This window comes from Cyclopterus lumpus, chromosome 25 (genome assembly GCF_009769545.1).
Source record: "Cyclopterus lumpus isolate fCycLum1 chromosome 25, fCycLum1.pri, whole genome shotgun sequence".
Lineage (NCBI taxonomy): Eukaryota > Metazoa > Chordata > Actinopteri > Perciformes > Cyclopteridae > Cyclopterus > Cyclopterus lumpus.
Genome location: NC_046990.1, coordinates 5705317 through 5727356, shown reverse-complemented (window position 1 = coordinate 5727356; position 22040 = coordinate 5705317). Strand labels below are relative to the sequence as shown.

Sequence of the window (22040 nt, the reverse complement as noted above, 5' to 3'; positions counted from 1 at the left end):
AGATGTGATGTGATGACACATAAAAAAGCAGAGGATAGCGTGGTGGAAGTTTCCCCTCCCAGTCTCCTGGCCCTTGCTTCCCAGTCCAGGAGGAAATCGAAATGTGAAGAAAGTGAGGTGGAATGTTAATGACCATCACTTCCTCTCTGCTGCCTTTTATCACAGGCCAGCCAGCGATGGATTTGATATGAACCCAGACACTCACTCTGTGTGTGCGCTCCCTCTCCTCAGCAATCTTGCTGTTTTTCCTCGTCCAGCTGAAACAATGGGAGTGATTTGAACTTTGACGCGTAACCTTAACCAGGCGTTTGTTACGGTGACCCTCCCTCCCCCAACCCTGAACTTTCCCCGAACATAACCGAACGTGGTAAAACATATGCATCCTTTTAAAAGTGGACTGTAACAGCTGTGTGGTTCGCTGAGACACAATCACAGCAATTTCTTTATGCATCGAAAAAACTTGATACGTTTGAAAAAAAAGCTGCGATCAAACGTGTCGGTTTCAGCTTTCTAATAACCCACACCGTTGGACCACCGCTGCATACAGGGTGTGACCACTATGGAGTTGCATGCTGCGGCCTGTTTGCCCGCGTGCAGTTCCAAGTCGCCTTCACACCCTCATCGTTAAATGAGTCAGACGGGGTGGAAGCGCTCCATCGGACGTCTCCAGATAAAAGACATGAAAGCTCCTGCTGCAGCTTTGCTCCCACTAAGCCACTGGTCTGCCACGTTCTGCTGTGGCGGCGGCGGCGGCGGTGATGGTGGTGGGGGTGGGGGCTTTTTTTCTGATAGAATACCATGAAAAAGCCCTCGCCATGCGACGCTGAAGAAGGAATGCTTCTCTCTGCCACGAATGTGCCATCACCTGGAGCTGTTTGATAGTTTGGAGGAGATACGATCGAGCTCACCGCAGATGTGCACTTAGTCTCTCGGCCGAGCTGACAGCAGTAGCACGAAGGAATGTGCGCCTATTGTGCGTCGACACTCCTCGCAGGCCAGCGTGCTCGCATCCAGGGGATTTCACACCTACATATGTCTACCTGTTTGTCCTGATGCCTGCAGAGGAAACTATAGAGCAAAGCCTGTCAAGTTCAATTCACTGTGACGGAGCAGATATGGATTGATTTGGATTTAAAATGAGGTTATTTCTATGATTATGGAATCACAGCAATTCATAGAACGTACGGCATCTCGGATTGATTGAGCTTGATGGCTGATCAAAAAAAACAACTAAATACTTGGTTCGGTTTAGGACAGCATCGTGTTTTTGGGGTAAGATAAGTATGATTCCTACGTAAGTTAAGTAGCCAACATAAATAAGTCAACGCTCTCTTTTGGTCCTACACGAGACGCAGACAGCGGTCTCCATGGTGAAAGTCCCCGTGCTTCGGCTTTATCGGAACCGTGTTATTCCTTTAGTTCCTTGTGCTTCATTTTTACACTGTGATCTCAATCTTTTTTCAGTTTCACACCCTGAAAATATCCTTCAAAACACATTCTGCTTCTTCCAAAAGTTACATCATATGTCTTCAGAGAGTGCAGTTAGTGACAGTGTGGTAGCTCTGACCACTTGACGGGGCAGCGGGAAGGGCTTGGGGGGGGGGGGGGGGGGGGGGGGGGGGGGTCAATTCAAACCAGATCCTCTCACTGCCATTCCGTGCTAAAAAGCCCTAATGAGTGTTTGAAGTCACCCCGCTGCAGCTTTGAAAATATCAACTGCTTCAAACTACAAGTCAAAGATCCAGCATCAGCTATTGGCCTTAAAAGCCCATATCATTAAAACAGTGATGTAGGCACGAGGCCTTTTTTTTTCTTCTTCTCCCCCATCAGTATAGTTTCACACAAAGACTAGTTTGTCTTTAAACTTTGCAGTGGAAGTACACGGGAGGATCCATCTGTATGAGACAGAGGCAAGAAGAGGCCCTGATGGACTTCATTAACTTTATCTCTGCCTCTTTGCCGAGTGGCGTTGACGAGTCGAACAGAGATTCATCCTCCCTCTGTCTCTCCGCTGATAAGTCGAGCTGAGATCCCCATTGAGAGCCATGGGAGTGTCTGTCAGAGCGCTTGACTAGAGAGCCAACCATGAGAAGCTTGCAGAACATGAGAGGCACTCTGAGCACTGCGAGCGGCGGGGCCGGCGTGCTGCGCTGAATAACATCATGTTTATTTAATGCAGCGGATGCCTAATTACTGACTGAATTTGTTGCTCTTCGTTTATTTTTCAATCTCTGCTCCCCGTCGGCGCTGCGATGCAGGGCTGGTTCAGGAGTTCAGTGACTCCCAGTGCGAACGCACGCACACACACACACACACACACACACACACACACACACACACACACGCACACACACACATACACACACACACAGGCGTGCACTAAGCTTTAATGAACACTTTGTGTTTCTCACGGTGACCCAGTCGCCATGTGTGAGGCGAGCTCAAAGGAGCAAGGTGTAAGCGCGTGTGTGTGTGTGTGTGCGTGTGTGATACACTCTTGCGTACGTGCGTATCTAAGAAGTGTTTTTTCCTCTTGAGTCAGCAAACCTTCAGTATAATTTAGAGGCTTGTTTTTTTTGTTGTCAGCAGCTCTGTGACTTGGAGGAAAAGTGAGTTTCTTTCTCAGAGGAATGAATGATAGGTAACTCTAGGTTTGATCCGGATGAATCTCTGTATATACTGTGTGTGTGTGTGTGTGTGTGTGTGTGTGTGTGTGTGTGTGTACGTTCCTGATCATGTGTGTTTGTGCGTGTCCAGGTTGGGCTATGTGGACCATGCCGAGGAGTTGGCTACCAGGTTCCTCCAGTGCTTCCCAAAGAACCGTCTGTCGGCCCAGGCGGCGCTGAACCACGAGTACTTCAGCAACCTTCCTCCACGGCTCTGGGAGCTGCAGGACAGTACGTAACACAACATGTACACCACCCTTCTGCTGGCAGGACTTTACGTAAAGTCGGGCATCATAAGCACATTTTATTATTTACCATTATTTACGATTACATGATCTTCTGCCTTCATTACATTACATTACATTACATTACATGTCATTTAGCTGACGCTTTTATCCAAAGCGACTTACAATAAGTGCTTCACAGGACACAACTTAGTTAGGTTTAGGCAACACAACTACTTAGTTAGGTTTAGGCAACACAACTACTTAGTTAGGTTTGGGCAACAAAACTACTTAGTTAGGTTTAGGCAACACAACTACTTAGTTAGGTTTAGGCAACACAACTATTTAGTTAGGTTTAGGAAACACAACTATTTAGTTAGGTTTAGGCAACACAACTACTTAGTTTGGTTTAGGCAACACAACTACTTAGTTAGGTTTAGGCAACACAACTATTTAGTTAGGTTTAGGAAACACAACTATTTAGTTAGGTTTAGGCAACACAACTACTTAGTTAGGTTTAGGCAACACAACTACTTAGTTTGGTTTAGGCAACACAACTACTTAGTTAGGTTTAGGCAACACAACTACTTAGTTTGGTTTAGGCAACACAACTACTTAGTTAGGTTTAGGCAACACAACTATTTAGTTTGGTTTAGGCAACACAACTACTTAGTTAGGTTTAGGCAACACAACGACTTAGTTAGGTTGAGGAAACAAAACTACTTAGTTAGGTTTAGGCAACACAACGACTTAGTTAGGTTGAGGAAACAAAACTACTTAGTTAGGTTTAGGCAACACAACTACTTAGTTAGGTTTAGGCAACACAACTACTTAGTTTGGTTTAGGCAACACAACTACTTAGTTAGGTTTAGGCAACACAACTATTTAGTTTGGTTTAGGCAACACAACTACTTAGTTAGGTTTAGGCAACACAACTATTTAGTTTGGTTTAGGCAACACAACTACTTAGTTAGGTTTAGGCAACACAACTACTTAGTTTGGTTTAGGCAACACAACTACTTAGTTAGGTTTAGGCAACACAACTATTTAGTTTGGTTTAGGCAACACAACTACTTAGTTAGGTTTAGGCAACACAACTATTTAGTTTGGTTTAGGCAACACAACTACTTAGTTAGGTTTAGGCAACACAACAACTTAGTTAGGTTGAGGAAACAAAACTACTTAGTTAGGTTTAGGAAACAAAACTACTTAGTTAGGTTTAGGAAACAAAACTACTTAGTTAGGTTTAGGCAACACGACTACTTAGTTAGGTTTAGGCAACACAACTACTTAGTTAGGTTTAGGCAACACAACGACTTAGTTAGGTTGAGGAAACAAAACTACTTAGTTAGGTTTAGGAAACTAAAATAACTAAGTTAGGTTTAGGCAACACAACTACTTAGTTAGGTTTAGGCAACACAACTATTTAGTTTGGTTTAGGCAACACAACTATTTAGTTAGGTTTAGGCAACACAACTACTTTGTTAGGTTTAGGCAACACAACTACTTTGTTAGGTTTAGGCAACACAACTACTTAGTTAGGTTTAGGAAACAAAACTACTTAGTTAGGTTAAATCAAATCTAAACACGCAGATATGATGAACTTATTCAGATTCAGTGTGACATTAACTGAGTGCATCATTGTCTCTGAAATCATCGTGAATAAACGTCCATGAATCTGCTCAGAAAACAAAGCCGGTCCTCATCAAGCCCGAGCTTGTCTGAACGTTCCAGAGGGATCCAGTGATGGCGGACTGTACATACTGTATATGGTTATGCTGCAGACAGGAGACCATAACATCATTCTGCATTCTTTCAACAATGCAACTTTGCCAAATTGTCAAAACAGATTTAGGGTAAAAAACTAGTTGTAGCTCACACAGGTCACTCAATAGACTAGTGTATATTAGTACAGATAAAGATAATAGTAACAGTAAAGTATAGTATATCAGAGTAGAAAAATATTGTGTATATTAATTATTATTATTATTGATTGAATTTGATGATTTTAATTGTTGTGTCTTATTGTGCCTCAAAATGAGAAAACGTGCTAAACATTTATAAATGTATGTGATTCATTTATTTAGTTTGGCCTTCTCTGGCCCACGGGGTGCAAACTAGGTCCTCAGTATGTCGTTCATGCGTTCACGTTCATGTGTTAATGTGTTCATGTGTTCATGAATCAATAACGAAAATAATGATGCCACATACCAAACTAAACAGCAAAGCCTGGGCGCATATAAGCCAATTGTACATGCTTCAAACACAATTCAACCAGCATCTTAACCAATATCACAAGTGTTATCTGTATATTATACTGTTGCCATTATTCAAATAGCCCTTGTGGTTGAGGAGATAATCTGTTTTTTTGTATGGGCATGAAAAACCATTCGCAATTTTTGAGAAAACACGGCCGGGACAATAAATTGCAAGTAAGCTGAAAAAATAGCAATTGCTCACTCGTCGTCATAAAATGTAATTGCATTGAGTCAAACAATATCTATAAATGTGCAAAAGATCCCGTTTGCTTTCCTAAAATAACACAGGTACGTCTCTCTTTGACTGCTCTGTTTAGTCTCTCCCTCTGGATCCTTCACTCTCCTCCTGCTCCTCTCTCTCTCTCTCTGACTCTGTAACGAAGGAGACGATCAGCGACCTCGGGTTGTGTTTGTTCACCCAGAGAATCCTCTGTTATGATGTGGATGTTATGATGCTAACTTCCTAAAACAGCTGTATGTCTTCTTGCGTGATACCTCACCAGGCTTTTCATCAGTTACCATAACCATGTATAAAGGTAGTTGTATTAAACGTGTATTCAGTGTACGTATATCTCACACTTCCAACAGGGTTTTGATCTACAGACGTCTATTTTAAAAAAAAGCATCTGTCCCACTTTGAAATTACACCCGCTTTCTCCAAAAGTCCAGATGTCCCAGTTTTCCACGAGCACTTAAACAGAGCGTGCATCTGTGGCATCTGTAAATATATTTAAAAAAAATAATGTTGTAGTCAAAAATCTGTATGTGAAATATAATTTGTGTCTTTAAAACTGGTGTTTAAGTGTTGATTGGAAAATGTGTTCGGACATTTCTCGATCATGTCAAACACATTTGTGACCATTTTGAGATCAGTCTCATCCCCAGAGATGTTTTATTAATACTGTTTTGTGTTTTCATGCTACAGCCAAAGCTTCACAGTGAGGCTGTATTTCAATTAATCCCACAGAATTGTGTTATTGAATGAAGGTATGTCAGAGATGACATGTGCATATTATTTGACACGCTACATACATCACCAATCCCTTAAGCTGTTATCCTGACATGGTGGCAATTTTAATGGAGAGTTTTTTTTAATTTTTTTTTATTATTCCAGCCGATTAGGATTTTTCAGCATTATTAATCCTGTTATCAGCACCCAGCAGGTTGTCATGTCTGAAAAGAATGAGAGCCGCGGTCACTAAGAGAGGGAGAGAAGAGATATGGCTCATTTAGATTCTTGTCATGCTCGCTCGCTCTCTCTCTCTCTTTATTTCTCTCTCTCTCTCTCTCTCTATTTTATTGCTCTCTCTTTCTCTCTCTTTATTGCTCTCTTTCTCTATTTCCTTTATCTATCTCTCTCTCTTCTCTGCACACACATGTGACACAGGCAAAGCAGCAGAGTGACTGACGGAAGAATGGGAGTGAATTAAAACTGTTTCCTAAAATGAGGACAGCAGTGGATAAACACAAAGTGTGTGTGCGTGTGTGTGTGTGTGTGTGTGTGTGTGGATTTGCCACTTTCAGTTTTGTGGGGGAAGGATGTGTCAAAATTATGCAAATGAGCAATGAATGTAGATAAAGAAGTGGCTAATTACTCCAGCTGTGAGTGTTTGACTACAACCACAGCATGGTAATTATGTTCCTCCGCCAGGAGAGACTGGAGCCACTGGGAGCAGCCCACTGGGAGCAGCCCAGTGGGAGCGTGCCGTACCGCTCACAACACCCAGTACTGCAAGTAACCGCGGAGGATGCACTAGCCAAGAAAAAACATGTCAGAGATGGTGGAGAAAGTGATGAACCTCTCAAATGAACGTCCCATGTTCTCCCTGCGGGGGATGAGGCGTATGTTCTCTACGGCCAACTGTGCACTCTATTGTCCTGTGTGTTATGGGTTTATCCAGACAATACCCAGACAGATTACCATGGACAATGGCAGAATTATTGAGACAATAAGAGCTCCTGAGGTTGCTGTTACTGTGTGGATTGGATTGTGACATTTTTAATTTGATTTCAGTGAGTGCGTGGGTGTCTGGCAGAACAAGAAGTGAGCAAAGGACTTGAGGGGGGAAAGAAAAAGCTCCCGTCTCTCTGGACTTATATAGATCTGGAAGTGAAAGGAAAGAAAGTGCTCAGATAGAGCAGATGTCCGTCCGTTGCTGCCTTTATTTCCTACTTAGGAGGATGTGCTCCTTCCATATGGAGCCAGTATTTAAATCCATTTGCCCCCAATAGGAATTAGTGCTAAATAAACAACTTTGTATCTCTATTATTACCCAGAATATAAGCAGAACCACGATGATGATCCAATGGAGTACAGCAGTGGGTATTTTCCTCAGACTGTATTACGATTTCATAGTATCCTGAACTTTAAAACTTAGGAAAATGTCACAATGTTGTGGCCAACAGTTTTAACGACTTTGTTGGCAACTTTGAGACACCGTCAGCTCGGCTAGCTGGATAGCTTTAGATTCTACGATACCGACATGGGCCTTTGCCTCATGTTTTTTTTTTTTTTTAATCTGCGAGGCACGCCTCCCCAAGGCCATAGCGTCCCGCTGCAGAGCTCCAGGCTCGGACTCCTCCATCGCAGAGGACCCATGGTGTTACATCACACATGTGATTACGTCTGTTATGGTTGAAAAGCATGTGTTGATTACGCTTTCTCGTAAGGATGTTCATTGAAATAACCTCTAAGTTAGGTAACATAACACAACGATGTATTCTCGCCCAGTTTTTTATTAATAGTTACTCGTGTTTCCTGTTTTTTTCCTGTGAATTCCAGTAACACGCGTCACATTCCGCTGATTACATGAATACGAATATTTAAAAAAAATACGTCCTTCTCCGCAGGAAACTCAGTTAGGTTCAGTCAACAGAACTACTTAGTAAGGTTTAGGAAAAGATTGTTGTTTGGGTTCAAATGATGAGTGCCATAATTGTGAAAACATACGTGAAAAAAACTGAAAAGATCGCAGTGTGTTGGACTCATCCTGTGTGATTGAGCGGTCTTCATACTTCCTCGTTCACGATTACTTGGAAACCAAAGGAAATCGTTTCGAGGGATATCTACAAATTACGGCACCTCATTTTTCGTAGCTTTTGTTCCACACTCTGTTCTAAACTCGTGAGTTTTTTTTACATCAGCAAGCTATGCTAATGTCATTAGCATGCTAATGACAACGTCAACCCGTCAACTAGAAGGGAAGAATGGATGTAATAATGTATGCCCGTGCTAATGCTAGTTTGCCAACAACATTAGCACACAGCTAATAGAAGTTATCTGCTGCTTGACGTTATGTCCTTTACGACCTCAACAAACACGATAGCAGAAACAGCGTTGCACTTATGTTAGCATTTTCAAGTGCATAGAAATGATAGAACGGCATGGAAGAGCCTGGTCCCAAAGCCACAAAGGATTATGGGATATTTCAGGTCACGGGAAGCCACAGGTTCCTGCACTGAAAAGGGGTAATATATATATAAAATGACCTTCTTTCTTTAAAACATTTCACACTCAAGGGTCACGTATAGTATCGCGTATAGTATTTTCCATCCAACTTCCTGTGCAATATGTTTAGCGGCCATGTTGCCGGTGAGAGCCTATGCTCATGTTCCAAAAATATTCCAATATAAAAAAGTGTTAAAATGTCACACGTCGCAACTTAAAATACCTTCTAAAGAGACTCCTACCATTGACCACAACATTTAAAAAAGACTCACGCTGCCAACTAAATATTCATGTAATAACCATTTCTGTCTTTAACAACTCATTCTGAAACGTTCTTCTTGCTGTCTAATCTGCCGGCGTCCCCCCCCCCCCCCCCCTCTCCTCCTCCCCCGCAGTGTCTTCTATCTTCACCGTACCAAATGTCAAGCTGCAGACAGAGAGCGGGGACAGCATACAGGTGTGTGCACGAAGGAACAGCCATGGCAAGGCATCCTCTGGCAGCAAGCACTGACCTGAGGCAGCATCCTGCACACGATTGCCTGACAGGTACGTGCTCATTAGCATGCGAGAAGAAGAGACCAACAGTATGCACACTCTCACGGGAAATAAAGCACAGGGATACATGAGGTGAAACTCTAATGTTCTTCGTGGGGAAGACGGGTACAAGGGAAGATGATTACTGCTTTTTCTTGGGTCTTATACATCTATACATCTTGAATTCTAGCTAGAGTGGCGTTCAGTCTGAAGTGTGGTGTAGCTATATCTACATTTTAGCTTCATTTTATATTCATTTTCCCAATGAGTAGCTTTGTCTCTGCATAGTATAGTGTGGGCTAACGGTGTCTTGCATCACATTCTGACCGTGAAAAAGAAGAAAGGATGTGTTTCTGAATTTACAAGACGTGGTTTGTATGCACTTATTCTGTTGCTATTGGGGACCTGTCCTCCACAAGCACATAACCACAGTACCTCTTAACACATGTGACGGGCTCTCCAATGGCAAAATGCACTTAAGTGTTTCATACCACGCTAAAATATCAATGGTTCAACCATTCTTGTAATATTGTGGGCAGCAACTGCGTCCATAATTGCAGTCTGATCCCAGTACAGGCGGGTTTAGATGTGTACCCTGAATACTCTGAATCTCATTTTAGATCCACGGGCTGTAGGTACCACAGCTGATTTTATAGATATGATGGAGAGCACATAGATTCATATTGAACAGCTGGCGTTACCTGTCGTCATTGAATGATCTTGTATTAGCTTTCATAGGATTTGTTAATGTAATGTAGGATTTCTTTGTACTCAAGACACTGTTTTGCCACGTCATCATTAAGATGGGACCCAAAACCATCCAAGATGTTTCCTATTGACAGTCGGGGATGTTAACAAACATTTCTTCATGGATATAACTTCAAACTTTCTTCCGTAAAGCTTTTATCTTTTCCAAGGGAGTCATAGAAACTACTTTTATGTCTTGGCAAGGACTGAATAAGTGTTAAAAAATAGTGCCCGAGGAGGGTCGAGTTCTACTTCTCAACACTACAGAAAAGAGCAAAAGACAAGTCTCCATTTTTTTTGTAACTCATTGGACTGTGAAACATGGGAGCCCGTTTCTGTCAAGAAAAGGACAATAAATCTTCGCAATAAATACAAAATTCAAAAACTCGCCACTTCAACATCCAAAAAGTCAAATAAGCTTTGAAAAGAAAGAAGATAGAAATAGACCATAAAGTGTTTGAAAACACTATTGTAATGCACAGTGGGCTTCAGTTTGACCATTAGCTGTTCAGTTCATCAAGTAGTCTCATTGACAGCTCTCTCAACCTTTCAACACCGAGGACGCCATGAGATCTGTGCCGTGTGCACTGAAGCACAGAATGCAGTAATAGATGGAGGAATGGCTTTGAGTGGGCGAGGAGGGTGTCCCATTCTTTAGAGGCCGGGGTCTCATTCACCACTCGGATAAAGCTGCACTATTTGCATGTAATAAGAGGTGCAGAGGCCAGCCACGGGGATAATGGCTGTCCTAATGATGGACTCTGGATTGTGAGGACCAGCACAGGGCCGCAGCACAGCGCTGGGGAGCAGAGTGCGTCTGCAATTACTGACAGCTGCAAAATCATCTCGGCTACGAGCAATCTCCAAGTTTGTGCGACGCTCCTCAGCATTTCATCTCTCTCTACCAAATCTACATGCTGTGTGTGTGTGTGTGTGTGTGGAGGGTGGAAGTCACCCCACTGAGAGAGCTGTGTCCTCTCAGCTGCTGCATTTACATTGAAATCAGCCTCTTTGTCCGGGCCGTTCTAAAGCCTGACAGGCTGGGAGAGCTTCACTGATAGCGGCCTAATCCCTGTGCACACATTCACATTAATACACTGACACATGCACACACACACACACACACTCACACACACACACTCGTGCGTTCCCACAAGCATCCCTCGTGCACATGTTTGAACTGGATTTCCTCCCAAGTGTTTATAGTTGCAATGAGTTAGAGAACCACTTGGTATGTTGCTGCTTGACATTCACTGAGCTGGCTAACATGAAGTGCCAACACATTACTTGCCAGGTAATATTATAATTATTATTCGTCATGTTTCTATTTTAAGCACTGCTTTTATTACCTATCTATTTCTGCTACTACCACCATCACTGCTCTCATTATATGTGTCAATTCTGCCACGTGGATGGGCCGTGTTGTAATGTCGAGCTAAATTAGGCTGACGAACATCACCTGGCAAAACTACACATAGCTTATCTTATATATTTTGTACGTCTCATGTATTGGTGGTGAGAGCTCAGCAAACCCTATAGTAAACTATTATGCAACATTTGGAAAAGTTCCTCTTTCTGGAAGGCTGTTAAAAAAAAACGTTTTCATTATTCGGCCTGTGTTTCCTTGAATCCTTGAAGAAAAAAAACCCATCAAAACGCACAACAGTCTTAGGGAATTGAAGTAAACAGAGGCCGCTCGTAACAACAGCCAAAACTATATGGAAACGTTCATTTCCAAAACTCTCACCTCTCAACTTTCAGGCCATTTCTCCAAAGAAAACACCAGCAGCTTCACTCAAAACCTCACCATTTTAAAACCCCTTGCGGATGCTTGTGCAGGCGCACGGCTCCATGAGATGAGATGTTATAAAATAAGAGGCTGCAAAGTATAATGAGCACATCGAGCACAGAGACGTGTACATTATTTAATGTAACATTTGACTGGATGGATTTAAAATCAGAAGTAAGAGGGGTGAGGAGAAGGGGAACTGGGGGAAGGATAGAGGGAGGGGGGGGGGGGGGGGGAATAAAAGAGAGATGGGAGCAGGGGCTTGCGGGAGCATGGACAGGGTTTCTTTTTGTCGAGGCGGCGTTGTATTATTTATAGGAGGTGGTGGAGGCAGGCCGCTTCAGACGTAGCGGAGCAAAGGAGGCGAGCAGCCCCCTTTTTTCTCTTTTGTGGGTCTATTCCCAGTGGGCAGGCTTTGTGCTGGCTCGATGGCTGCCTTTGAGGAAACCCGGGCAGCCATTGAGCCGAGAGTGAAGGCCGGGCCTGACTCGTCCGCACCGAGACACGGCAACACTACGGTACTACAATGTCTGTCACTGCTGTGGCCAGAGAGGAAAAGAAAAGGGAGGAGAGAGAGTGACAGAGGAGAGGGAGGGGGTGGGGGCGTAGTGGGAGTGTATTTTGGCAGGGAGGGAAAAGGAGGAAAGAAAGAGTGTTTTTTTTGTGTGTGGGGGGGGAGAAAAGAGATAGAGGGAGTGGACTGAAGAACTGGAGGCAGGGGTTTAAAAGAGAAGAAAGGGGGCGGGGAGGTAAAGGCAGGTCTCCTTTACAGTATTGCACTGCATTGATCCATGTTTATTCATGATTCTGCATTATTCACAAGATTAGCTGATGCAACTCGGTGCCGAGGGGAGGCAACCCCCCCCCCCCCCACACACACATCCACCTAGTGACCACACAGTCCAGCTCCGAGTCCCAACAACAAGTGGGAGACAGCTGCCCTGTCTCTGAGCTTCAACACACTTCACTGACACTGCAGGCTGTGAAGAATTGGACGCAGTGCGCTCACAGTCGGAATACATAACAAAGCATAAAACATTGATTCAATCAGGGAGCGAAAAAAGCAACATGAAAGAGGCAAAATCAACAGCTCAGCGCCTCGATCCAAAGAGGAATTTAGTCTGTTGTGTTTTGAAATCAAATCTTCAGCGGATTGAGGCATTGTTACATATCTATACGCTGTCGGGCGGAAACCTTGTGACTCCATATTTCATGTTTTTTTCCCCTCATAAATCAATGCTATTGGTCACTGCTTATGTCTGTCTGTGGGTTTTACACATATTTAACCAATGAAGAGTATTAAAAAGAGCTTGTGACTAAATGTCGTAACGGGGTGAGGTACCTGGTCCCCTTGATGGAGCCAGCTGAGCCGATACTGGGAGGTGATTGGCCAGAGAGGATCGAGATCCAAATAGCCAAGCTGTAGTTCAACCCAGATTTATTAAAACAGCCTGCCGAACCCCGCCGTGGTCTTCCGTTGCCACATTGTGTTTGTGTCGCATGGCAGTTTCATGTGGCGTCGCTATGACGATCAGCGAAGAAATCCCGCCTACATTGAGGGCCTCAGTTGAACCGTAGCACTAGGTGTACATGTGGACGGCCGTTGGGTCTGTGCTCTACGGTAAGTATTGGTTTTGTTGCCTAAACCTGAGCACAAAGTTTTACTTGAATTCCCAACATTAACCACGCGGTCGCCGCCACCATCGTGGAGCGCCGTAGATTGACGTGCTGGGGGCCGCCCGTTGACGCCAACACTCCCGGCCAGGCGTCAGTATTCGGCGAGTCCAGTCGCGTCTCCGGTATTTTGGGATCATACTTTTTAGTGTGTCAAGAAAAAACAGCTGTCACCATCTGCAGGACACCAAGAGGCCGTAGTCAGGAAAAAGGGTTGGTTCGAAGCTGTTGTGTTCCTGGGGACTGTTGGTGCATCTTGTTCATTTTTTGTTGTCGGTTGTTGTTGTTCTTGTAACCTCAAGAACAACAACCGACATCTCGTGTCTTTTTTTCCAAATCCAAATGTTTTGATTTAAATTATTTTGTCATCCCGACGGCTGATGGTTTAGCGCTTGCTCTGTCTTGTGGCCGGACTTCACAGGAAGCAGCAGCCTCTCTGCAGTGTGTCTGTGCAGTCAGTCCTTCACAGGTCGGGCGACGGGACACTGCGGCCCTGGAGCATCGCTGTGTCACTTTGAAGATAACGGCTTGCAGGCAAAGCTTGACAGTGGTGTAGAGGTGCCAGCTATTTATCTAAACACACACACACACACACACACACTTGTCTGAGGTACCATCCGACTGACCATGCTACAATGTTGAGGGATAAAATGCCTGCAAGCGTCATCGCTGTGCAGGCGTTTCTCTTGAAAGTAAAAGCTCCATTTGTCCCCTGGTGGGTTTCTACCCTGGTGTCTTTCTACTTGAAGCCCTCGGTGTCCTAAACCTACAAAGTCAACGGGACGGAGAAGAATATATTTTGGCTCTTTAGCGGGAAGAATCAGATTTGGTGCGGTCCACAGAACGACCTGTCAGAAAGTTTTTTCTAGGTAGAGGACAAAGTGATTTAAAGTATATCCCCGCTGTGAGTCGGAGGGGTGGAGGGGGGTGGGGCGGGGGGATAACCGCAGGCATAGCCTTGAGAAATGGAGAGCCTTCAGTCAAATCAGCCGGTTTCACTCCCCCACCTCTTATAACTTTCCAGATCCACCGCCCGCCAGTAATGTGGGCTTTCATTTCATCTACCCCCCCCCCCCTCCTCCCTGGAGAAGCGTTGTGAAGGCTCTCGATGCCGAAGTGCAGCGCGACACGATTCGCACGCGGTGCCTTTCGCCAGCCCCCCCCCTGTTCACCTCGTTTATCTACATCCCGCACTCACGGACGCCGCCGCTGTGCACCGCGGGGGGGGGGGGGGGGGTCTCATTAAGACTGACGTGAACGCGCGTGGATCAGGAGCTCCGGTTACCTGTCGTGGAAAAAACGCAGAATGTTTTTACATGGAGGGATATTAATGTCGCGTGTGCATCCTTTGAGGTAAACCTCTCATGGTGCTGCGTGGCGTTGAGATTAAACTAATAAACTCCTCATCATTCTCTCATCACGCAGTCTCTCTGTGGTAAGCAGGATGCCGTGTTTGCTGATGTTTATCGTTTTTTATCTTTCACTTCAGTTGACTGGACTGGATATATTGTTATTGTTGATATTGTTATTTCACAATTCCACCACTCACATTCACGTCCAGTGCCGATACTCAGGGTACATTAAAGTCTGACGCACTTCATTGTTACACTGGCTCTGTAACATTAACCTGACCTTTGGCCCTCGCTCATCCGTGCTAACAGATATTGTATGAAGTGAGGATTTTTATATGACTGTGAATGGATGTAAACAAAGGAAAGTCGATTGAAAGCTGGTTCCTGTTGAAACACATTGTGACTGGCCTGCAGACTCCCGGAGTAATGGCTAGGTTCCACTATGTGTGTATATGCGTAGAGGTCTTCAGAGGTCCAGAACGCGGGACCAGACTTTGGCCCCCTTACCTAATCTACGTAATCAGGTTAGGGTTAAGTCGATTCATTTTATTTTCAATTACAATTTGGGCTTCCAAGATAATGGAGGTAAAACCGTGGTTGCGCCGCATTCTGTCTTGTGTTATGAATCCAGCGCACCCTTTTCCTTTACGGCGGAGCACAACGTTCTTCATAAAGCCACTTCCTCCTGTTCTAAAAGTGTCCCAGATATGATGAATTTCACTTTAATATGTACAAAAAAAAAAAAAAAAGAAGAAGAAGAAGAAAAAAAAAAAGTCAATGAATAATTCCCAATATTGACCGAAGTCTCAGGTCTCAGGTCTGTGTGTGAGTGTTTGAACTATGAAGTGTGTATTGCTGTCTGTTAATTGGTGGAGCATCGTGCTGCTCATGCTGCCGGTGCATATCTGCGTCCGCTGGGGTCTAATTATCCTCGCGCCCATTTTCGGATCCGGGTTCTCTTTTATTTCTCCATATTGATTGGGAGGTTTTCTAATGTCTGTGGTGGTGGTTGTCGTACTCGTCGCCAGTAGCAACCTACAGCTGCTTCTTTGTGACGGCAGTCGCTTTAGAGGCGGAGGTGCTGCCATCGATTATCAGCGGGGAGGCTAATTTGGAGAAGTGGTGTACAGACACCAGTACAGTCTGCGTTACTCAGACTCGCTGCGTGGAGAACGTGCAGGGATCAAAGCCTTGGCTAAATATCTTTTTAATAGCTCAGCAATATTAGTTTCAACTCAAAACTCGATTTCATTTTAGTTTCGAGGGTATGATACAGATTTAGTTTCATATTTATTCTCGTTATTATCTACCAGAGATCGACCTCATCGCCAGGGTTTTGAGACATGTCATGAAAACAATAAACAAGTGAGTTGAATGAAAGGTACAAATGAAACATTATGGCGCGTTTGACATTTTGTACTAGTTTGCCATCTGCGAGTGCCTTCCTCGTTTCAAGGTTTACTTGTATATGAATGTTATAAGTGAGAGCATTGCCTTGTGTAGTATTCCTCCCTCTCACTGTGCGGTGGATGATTGACAGGTGGGGGAATTGGATGTGCTGAAGCGTGCCCTCTCAGACGGCCAGAACAGAGGCAGGGTTAGGCGGGACGGAGAGAAGAAAAGAGGGAGCGATGGGAAGGTAGAGGAGGAGGACGGAGGAGGGTTGTGCTCCACTCCCTCTGGCTACACACATACAAACTTCTCCTACTTGTTTGTCAAGTGAGAGGGTGAGAGGGAAAAGAGAGGAGACGATGAGAGGACAAAGCCAGGGGGGGAGGAGGCGACGTGGGGGGAGGACGCTGGATAAAGGAGGAGGAATGAAGACAAAGCAGAAAGTAGAGAGAGCCAAAGGAGGAGAGAGAGGAGGTAAGGGATGGAGGAGGAGGGAGGGAGGAGTCCTCCAGGAGGTGCAGGAATTGATTTCATGTATAATTTGTTGATCAGTGGAGGGAGCAGATGCCATCAGGCCGCGTAGGAGGAGATCCGACCCCCATTATCATAACTCTCCCTCTCGTCACAATGACACCCTTTCTCTCTCCCAGCACTCCATCCTTCCCCCTCCACAGGTCTGTTGTGGTAACATTGGGAGGTTTATTGATATATTTCTGTATGTTTCTGGCGGAGTGATTTTCAGTCAACTGAAGAAAAAAAAAAAATCAACACCCGAAAAAGTAAAACACTGATAGAGGAGGAGAAAGCGATGTGACCGGCAGTTTTGGTGGATGCGTCCAAAATCGCTGTAAACAAATCTCGACAATGGCGGACGTGTCCCGGCAGACGCAGACGAAGCGCCGCGCCGCTTTCGCTCTCCCGTCCCTCCATCTCCCCGTTTTTTTTTCTTCTTCTTCTTACCCCTCTCCTCCTCTTCCTCTTCCTACCACCATATGGCTCTCCCTAATGAGTGTTCGCGCACGTACCTCCTTCCCTTTTTTGCTCTTCCAAAAAGAAAAGAACAACTCCTTCTTATGTGGCGCAGCCAACAGCTCCTCTACGGCGGCAGATCTGGAGCTCCTCGTCTCCACCGAGTGAATTAGTATCAAATAAAGCATGCTAATGAGTTCCACTTTGTCAGCCTCGTGATTAAAAGCATTGTGGGATAATGAGCTCTGATGGATGTACTGTCTTGTTTGTTGCACCTCTACCTTGAATGGCTGTGACGCGTTTTTATGAGAAAAAAAAAGGGTGCCGATTCTTTGGTGTGTGCAATTGGTCGATTCCCAGTAAGGAAGTCAAAGCACCATCACGTTACAGAGAGCCACGCACAGGGGGCATGTGGCACAATGGTGCAGTGAGGACGTGGCTACTTATTTAGCTATTTTCAAGATGATTTCAGAAAAAGCATTGCAGAGATGTGACCCACTTTGTGTTTGTGCTCCGACAAAGCTGCCAGGAAAAATGAGAACGATCCAGAGCGGGAGCGTCTTCGCTATTATTTCACCGGGAAAACCGAACGCCTCCTTGACTTGGCGTAGCTGTAAACAAAGCATCGGGCATTTAAAGCCACAGTTGCCGACTTTAATGGGAAATGACTTGATGTCACATTTGCTCAAACTCTCCTGCCCGGTGCGTCGCGAGACAGACAACCTGTGACAACGTCAGGCTCCTTACAACCAATCAGAGCACAGGGGCCTCTCGACACTGCTGTCAATCAGTGCTCGTTAACTCTGATCCATCTGTCAAACGAGGCAGCGCGGATGAAATATGAAACAAAGATTCTGTCCGTGCATTGCCTACTCCTCTCCCCACATGTTACCGTTGAGCTTTTGGTTCTGGTTCGACTGTTTCCAACATGGCGGACCGGGTCACAAACGCCACACTAAGATATAGTTTTCCTGCTGCCCCCATCTACATGGTTTTGCTCCAGTGCTGGTTCTCCAGAATCCAGACCCCCAATGAGTCTTTGTAAACCACAGCAGTACATGTTCCCCCATGGCAATCTGAAGGTTGCAGCGGGTGGACAGTGGAGCTTTGGTCCCGTGAACATGTAGTTACTGTACTGAGGAGCTTTTGGGAGCATGTTGCTGCAGGTCTGCTGCGTTGCGCGGACCTGCTCACCAAGTAGAAGAGCAGCATACATATGTATACGTTTTCCAATTAGTGCATATATACCGCTTTCATTAACACGATTCAAAGTGTAAAGAACCTGCCAGTGGTTCCAAGAGCCTCGACATAATGATGAGTTCTTCTATTTTTCAGGGGCCTTATCGGCCGGGGGCTCTGAGGGTCGTGTTAGAAAAAAGGTCACGAGGTCTTCAAAATCAAAAGGGTTTGTTCTCTCAATGTGCTCTGAAAATGACTTCATATTTCGCTTATTAAATCATGATGTTGTGTTTAATGATGGAATTAAAGGAGTGGGCTCTTTAACATGGATGGGGTTCATTTATTTTCAATCTGTTAGAATTGGTCAGTTACTGCCGACAAGGAAAGGTTCAAAGGAGTCAACAGCAGCGACAGTCTGGATATTAGTATTTAAGATTATTTGATTTGGGATGCTTTCACAACTTGCTTTTCACTGTTAAGTTGAGTTGAAACAAACTCTTTGGATGAATCGGCCTGCGTGATTTTTAACATGGGAGCCGAGATATGTGGTGTTTCTGGCACTCACCTGTATTAACGGGACGGCCTAGCAGCGATCTAACAGCACCATAACTTACATTTTTATATAACCACAGTAACACCAAATCAGACACTTTTTTTTAACATGCTACAACAATGCGGTGTAGCATAAAATGTAGGCATAATTGAATATTACTCTGCTATCGTAGACACCTGAGGACTATTATTGTGGCCGCTAAATATCTCATCACAATGCCCAAGCCTACTTATAATAGAGGGACTTGTTATCAAAATGATAATGAGTAATATCGCAACTTCAACTAACTAAGATCAAAAAGATTGCCCCTTGGATCAAACCAGATCATCAAACTTGGACCTGTGGTTGCTTCAGGTCTCATTCTGCTGGTGGGGGATTCAGTGAACTCAACGACCAGTAACATCAGCTCCTGCCTTGTTTTCCCCATTTGTTGTGGTTGCCATGTTGGCAAAACAAACCTCAATTGAAGATCCATTAGCGTCTTTAATTCTGGAGCTTTCTACCACATCACACAGTCCTCATTGGCAGTTGAGCAAGTTTCATCAGTTGAAACAAAACGTTTGTCTGTCTGATGTATTTATTGGAATTTCGATATCGGCCTTTAATTACCTCTAGAGGCTCACCGTGTTTCTGTATGCGTATTTTCCACAATGACGTGAATACAAATGTGAGGGAAACACTGAACAATGATGAAGAGTACTTTGTGAGCAAATGATACGGATCCAAGCCCAAAACGTTGCTGCTTTTAGTCCAAAAGAGCCGAGTCATCCTTCAGCGTCTCTCACCGGCTGTTGGCTCCAGCATGCGGGTCTTGTGATCGTACTGTACCAGATCTGTTTTCCCATCATTCATCAACGAGCCCAGACAGGAAGTCAGCAGGAGACTGACTCGATCCGAATTGGACATGACTGGCAAATGATACACTCGTCGGGGAGTTTGCATGTGAGCGGCACACTGCAGCCCTGTACGTGAGGGGCCTGGAAACACTGCACCCTGTATAGGGGAGCCCACACTGCAGGGAAGAGAGTGGCAGGACCTGAATGTCACTGCATGAAAGGGAGGAGGTGTTCAAGGAGACGCAGGAGGAAACGCTTCCCTGCCCCCTGTTTGCAAAGAAATATTATGATTATTGATTCCCTGTTTAAAAAGTCGTGTTCAGTTGACCGGCCCCTGCAGTGAGATAAGTGTGCTTACTCTGCCGGTAAGATGGCTCAGCCCACACTTCCTGAATACTAACACTGTGAGGCCGAGGGCCTGGCTGACCTGAGCTCTCATGTTGTGTTATGACATCAAAATAAAATGTGAATCAGTGCATGTTTGCATCCGCCTTAATGCAAACATATTTTCAAAAGGATGTGATGAGGGGTCAAGCCAATGAAAGCTAAAGGTCAGTAATGGGTCAAATAAAGCCAACAAATAGCTCCTATCTTATCTCAGTTCAGGGTGACATTTAGGATTTTAAGTGTTTCAGAAATCGGTCTCCTAACTGCTTTTGGGAACAACGTCTTATTTTAGGACAACAATGTAACTATTACAGATATTATCAGCTGTTAATAGGTAAGTTAGAATGGCGTGGCCTGAATTAAGGACACCCTGTCCATAATTTAAAATAACAGTTGTTATGTCTGTATGGCAGTGACAATGGCCATCGAAATATTGAAGCATAATTATTGAAAGGCTCCTCAAACCAAGGGATGATGGTTTCAATTTCCTACAGAATGTATTAATGGGTATATATCGACTGGCACGATGATTCTTTTAAAAATGTGATCAAATTGCTACGTCAGTCTCTGGAGTAGGTTAATTGAGGAGAAAACTTCCCTATAAGGTGGTGTTTCCTCTCCTCAGCAACACGACTAGAGCCGCCGACTTCTCGTAGCTGAAATTGAACGCCCTCTTCTTTTGTCCCTGAAAGCTAGCTAGCTAGCTAGCTAATAGCAAGTGAGAGCTGTCAAGGCTTGTCCATCTCGACTGGCCTACATTCTCATCAAAGACGCAGACAGGACACAACGAGTGCCTTTGAGGACTCAAATTCACAGTCTAGTATTTCTTAAGTTACGATAAGATAGCAGATCTGAGATCCCAACTTCGAAAATTAAGATAGGACAAGCTACACGCTACAAGCTCAAATCGAGCGGTACCGATTGGGTTCGATGCCGGACAAAGAACCCTGTCTGGACTCAAACCAGGGGATGATGCAGTTACACTCCCAACACCTCTGCTCTGTTAATGGAAGAACAAAATGAATGTTCTACTGTCTACAGTAGAGGCCCAAAAAGAAGCAGACAGCACACTGTCGAGGGCTAGTTGCAGAGCTTTTCCCATCAGTCCTCACCATATCTGATCTTTTAGGATATGCCTCAGCCTAACTTAAAAAAAACGTTCCATGCAATATTTTGCCCTTTTGCACAGTTTAATAATCCCTAGGCATTACATTCATATTGCACAGTTCTGCGGCGCATGATATCCGCCCTGTGCCAACGGAGGGAGAGGTGTGTTCTCAAATGTAGCAAAGCAGAAAGTAAGGGTGTGGAGGTCGGTGGTGGATCAGTGTGCAGCTTTTCTCTCAGGCTCTCTCGTCTGCTTCTCACAATCCAATGATGTTTGTTATTTCTTAAATAAAATAAATAACCCTTAACCTTCACCAAGTGTTTAACCACACCTTAGTTGAACAGCACAGATATTGTATAAAAATATGGTGTTAAAGATGCCGTCGCTGCACATGATCCCGGGTGTGGAAGAACTGTTCCATAGCAATGCTCTGTTAGGCGTTAGGGTGGTTTTCCAGCCCCCCCCCCCCCCCCACCACCAGCCTGGTCTGGTACCTAAGTATCTTATCCAGCAGCAGCCCGACAGTGCTGAGCTTTATCTGGGCTGTGCAGGGCTGTGGGACTGGCTGGTACAACACACTGCTGTGGCTGGTTGGCTCTGCTGCAGCAACACATTCCTCTCCAAAAAAAAAAAAACACCCCACGTCTCTTCTCCCTCCACCCCCTCCTCCATCTTTCAGCCCTCTCTATTCTCTCTCTCTCTCTTCAAAACGCTTCACATAGTTGCTTTTTTTTTTTGTTTTGCTCCTGAACTCATTTCCAAACTCTTCCAGGGAAGTATTGAGTGCTGACTAGTGTATGACATCCACTATCCCTGTCTGCCTGATTACACCTTCATTAGGTAGAATACAATAGAGGTGAATGATGATTAGTTTGTGGTGCTCAATGCATTTCAAGATTACAGAAAAAGATTATTTCCGGAAAC

The 22040-nt window shown here is 44.6% G+C and overlaps 1 protein-coding gene across 3 annotated transcripts in view; it reads left to right on the top strand.

Annotated features, from left to right (window-relative positions):
• The window catches only part of cdk14 (cyclin-dependent kinase 14), a 150594-nt gene that overhangs the window by 103588 nt on the left and 24966 nt on the right, over positions 1–22040 (top strand). For all 3 annotated transcript variants that reach the window (XM_034528777.1, XM_034528778.1, XM_034528779.1), the window contains 2 exons: positions 2758–2897; positions 8992–9142. In XM_034528777.1, the coding sequence (XP_034384668.1) occupies positions 2758–2897; positions 8992–9107 (256 nt within the window). In that variant the 3' untranslated portion in view covers positions 9108–9142. The remainder of the gene's footprint in view (positions 1–2757; positions 2898–8991; positions 9143–22040) is intronic.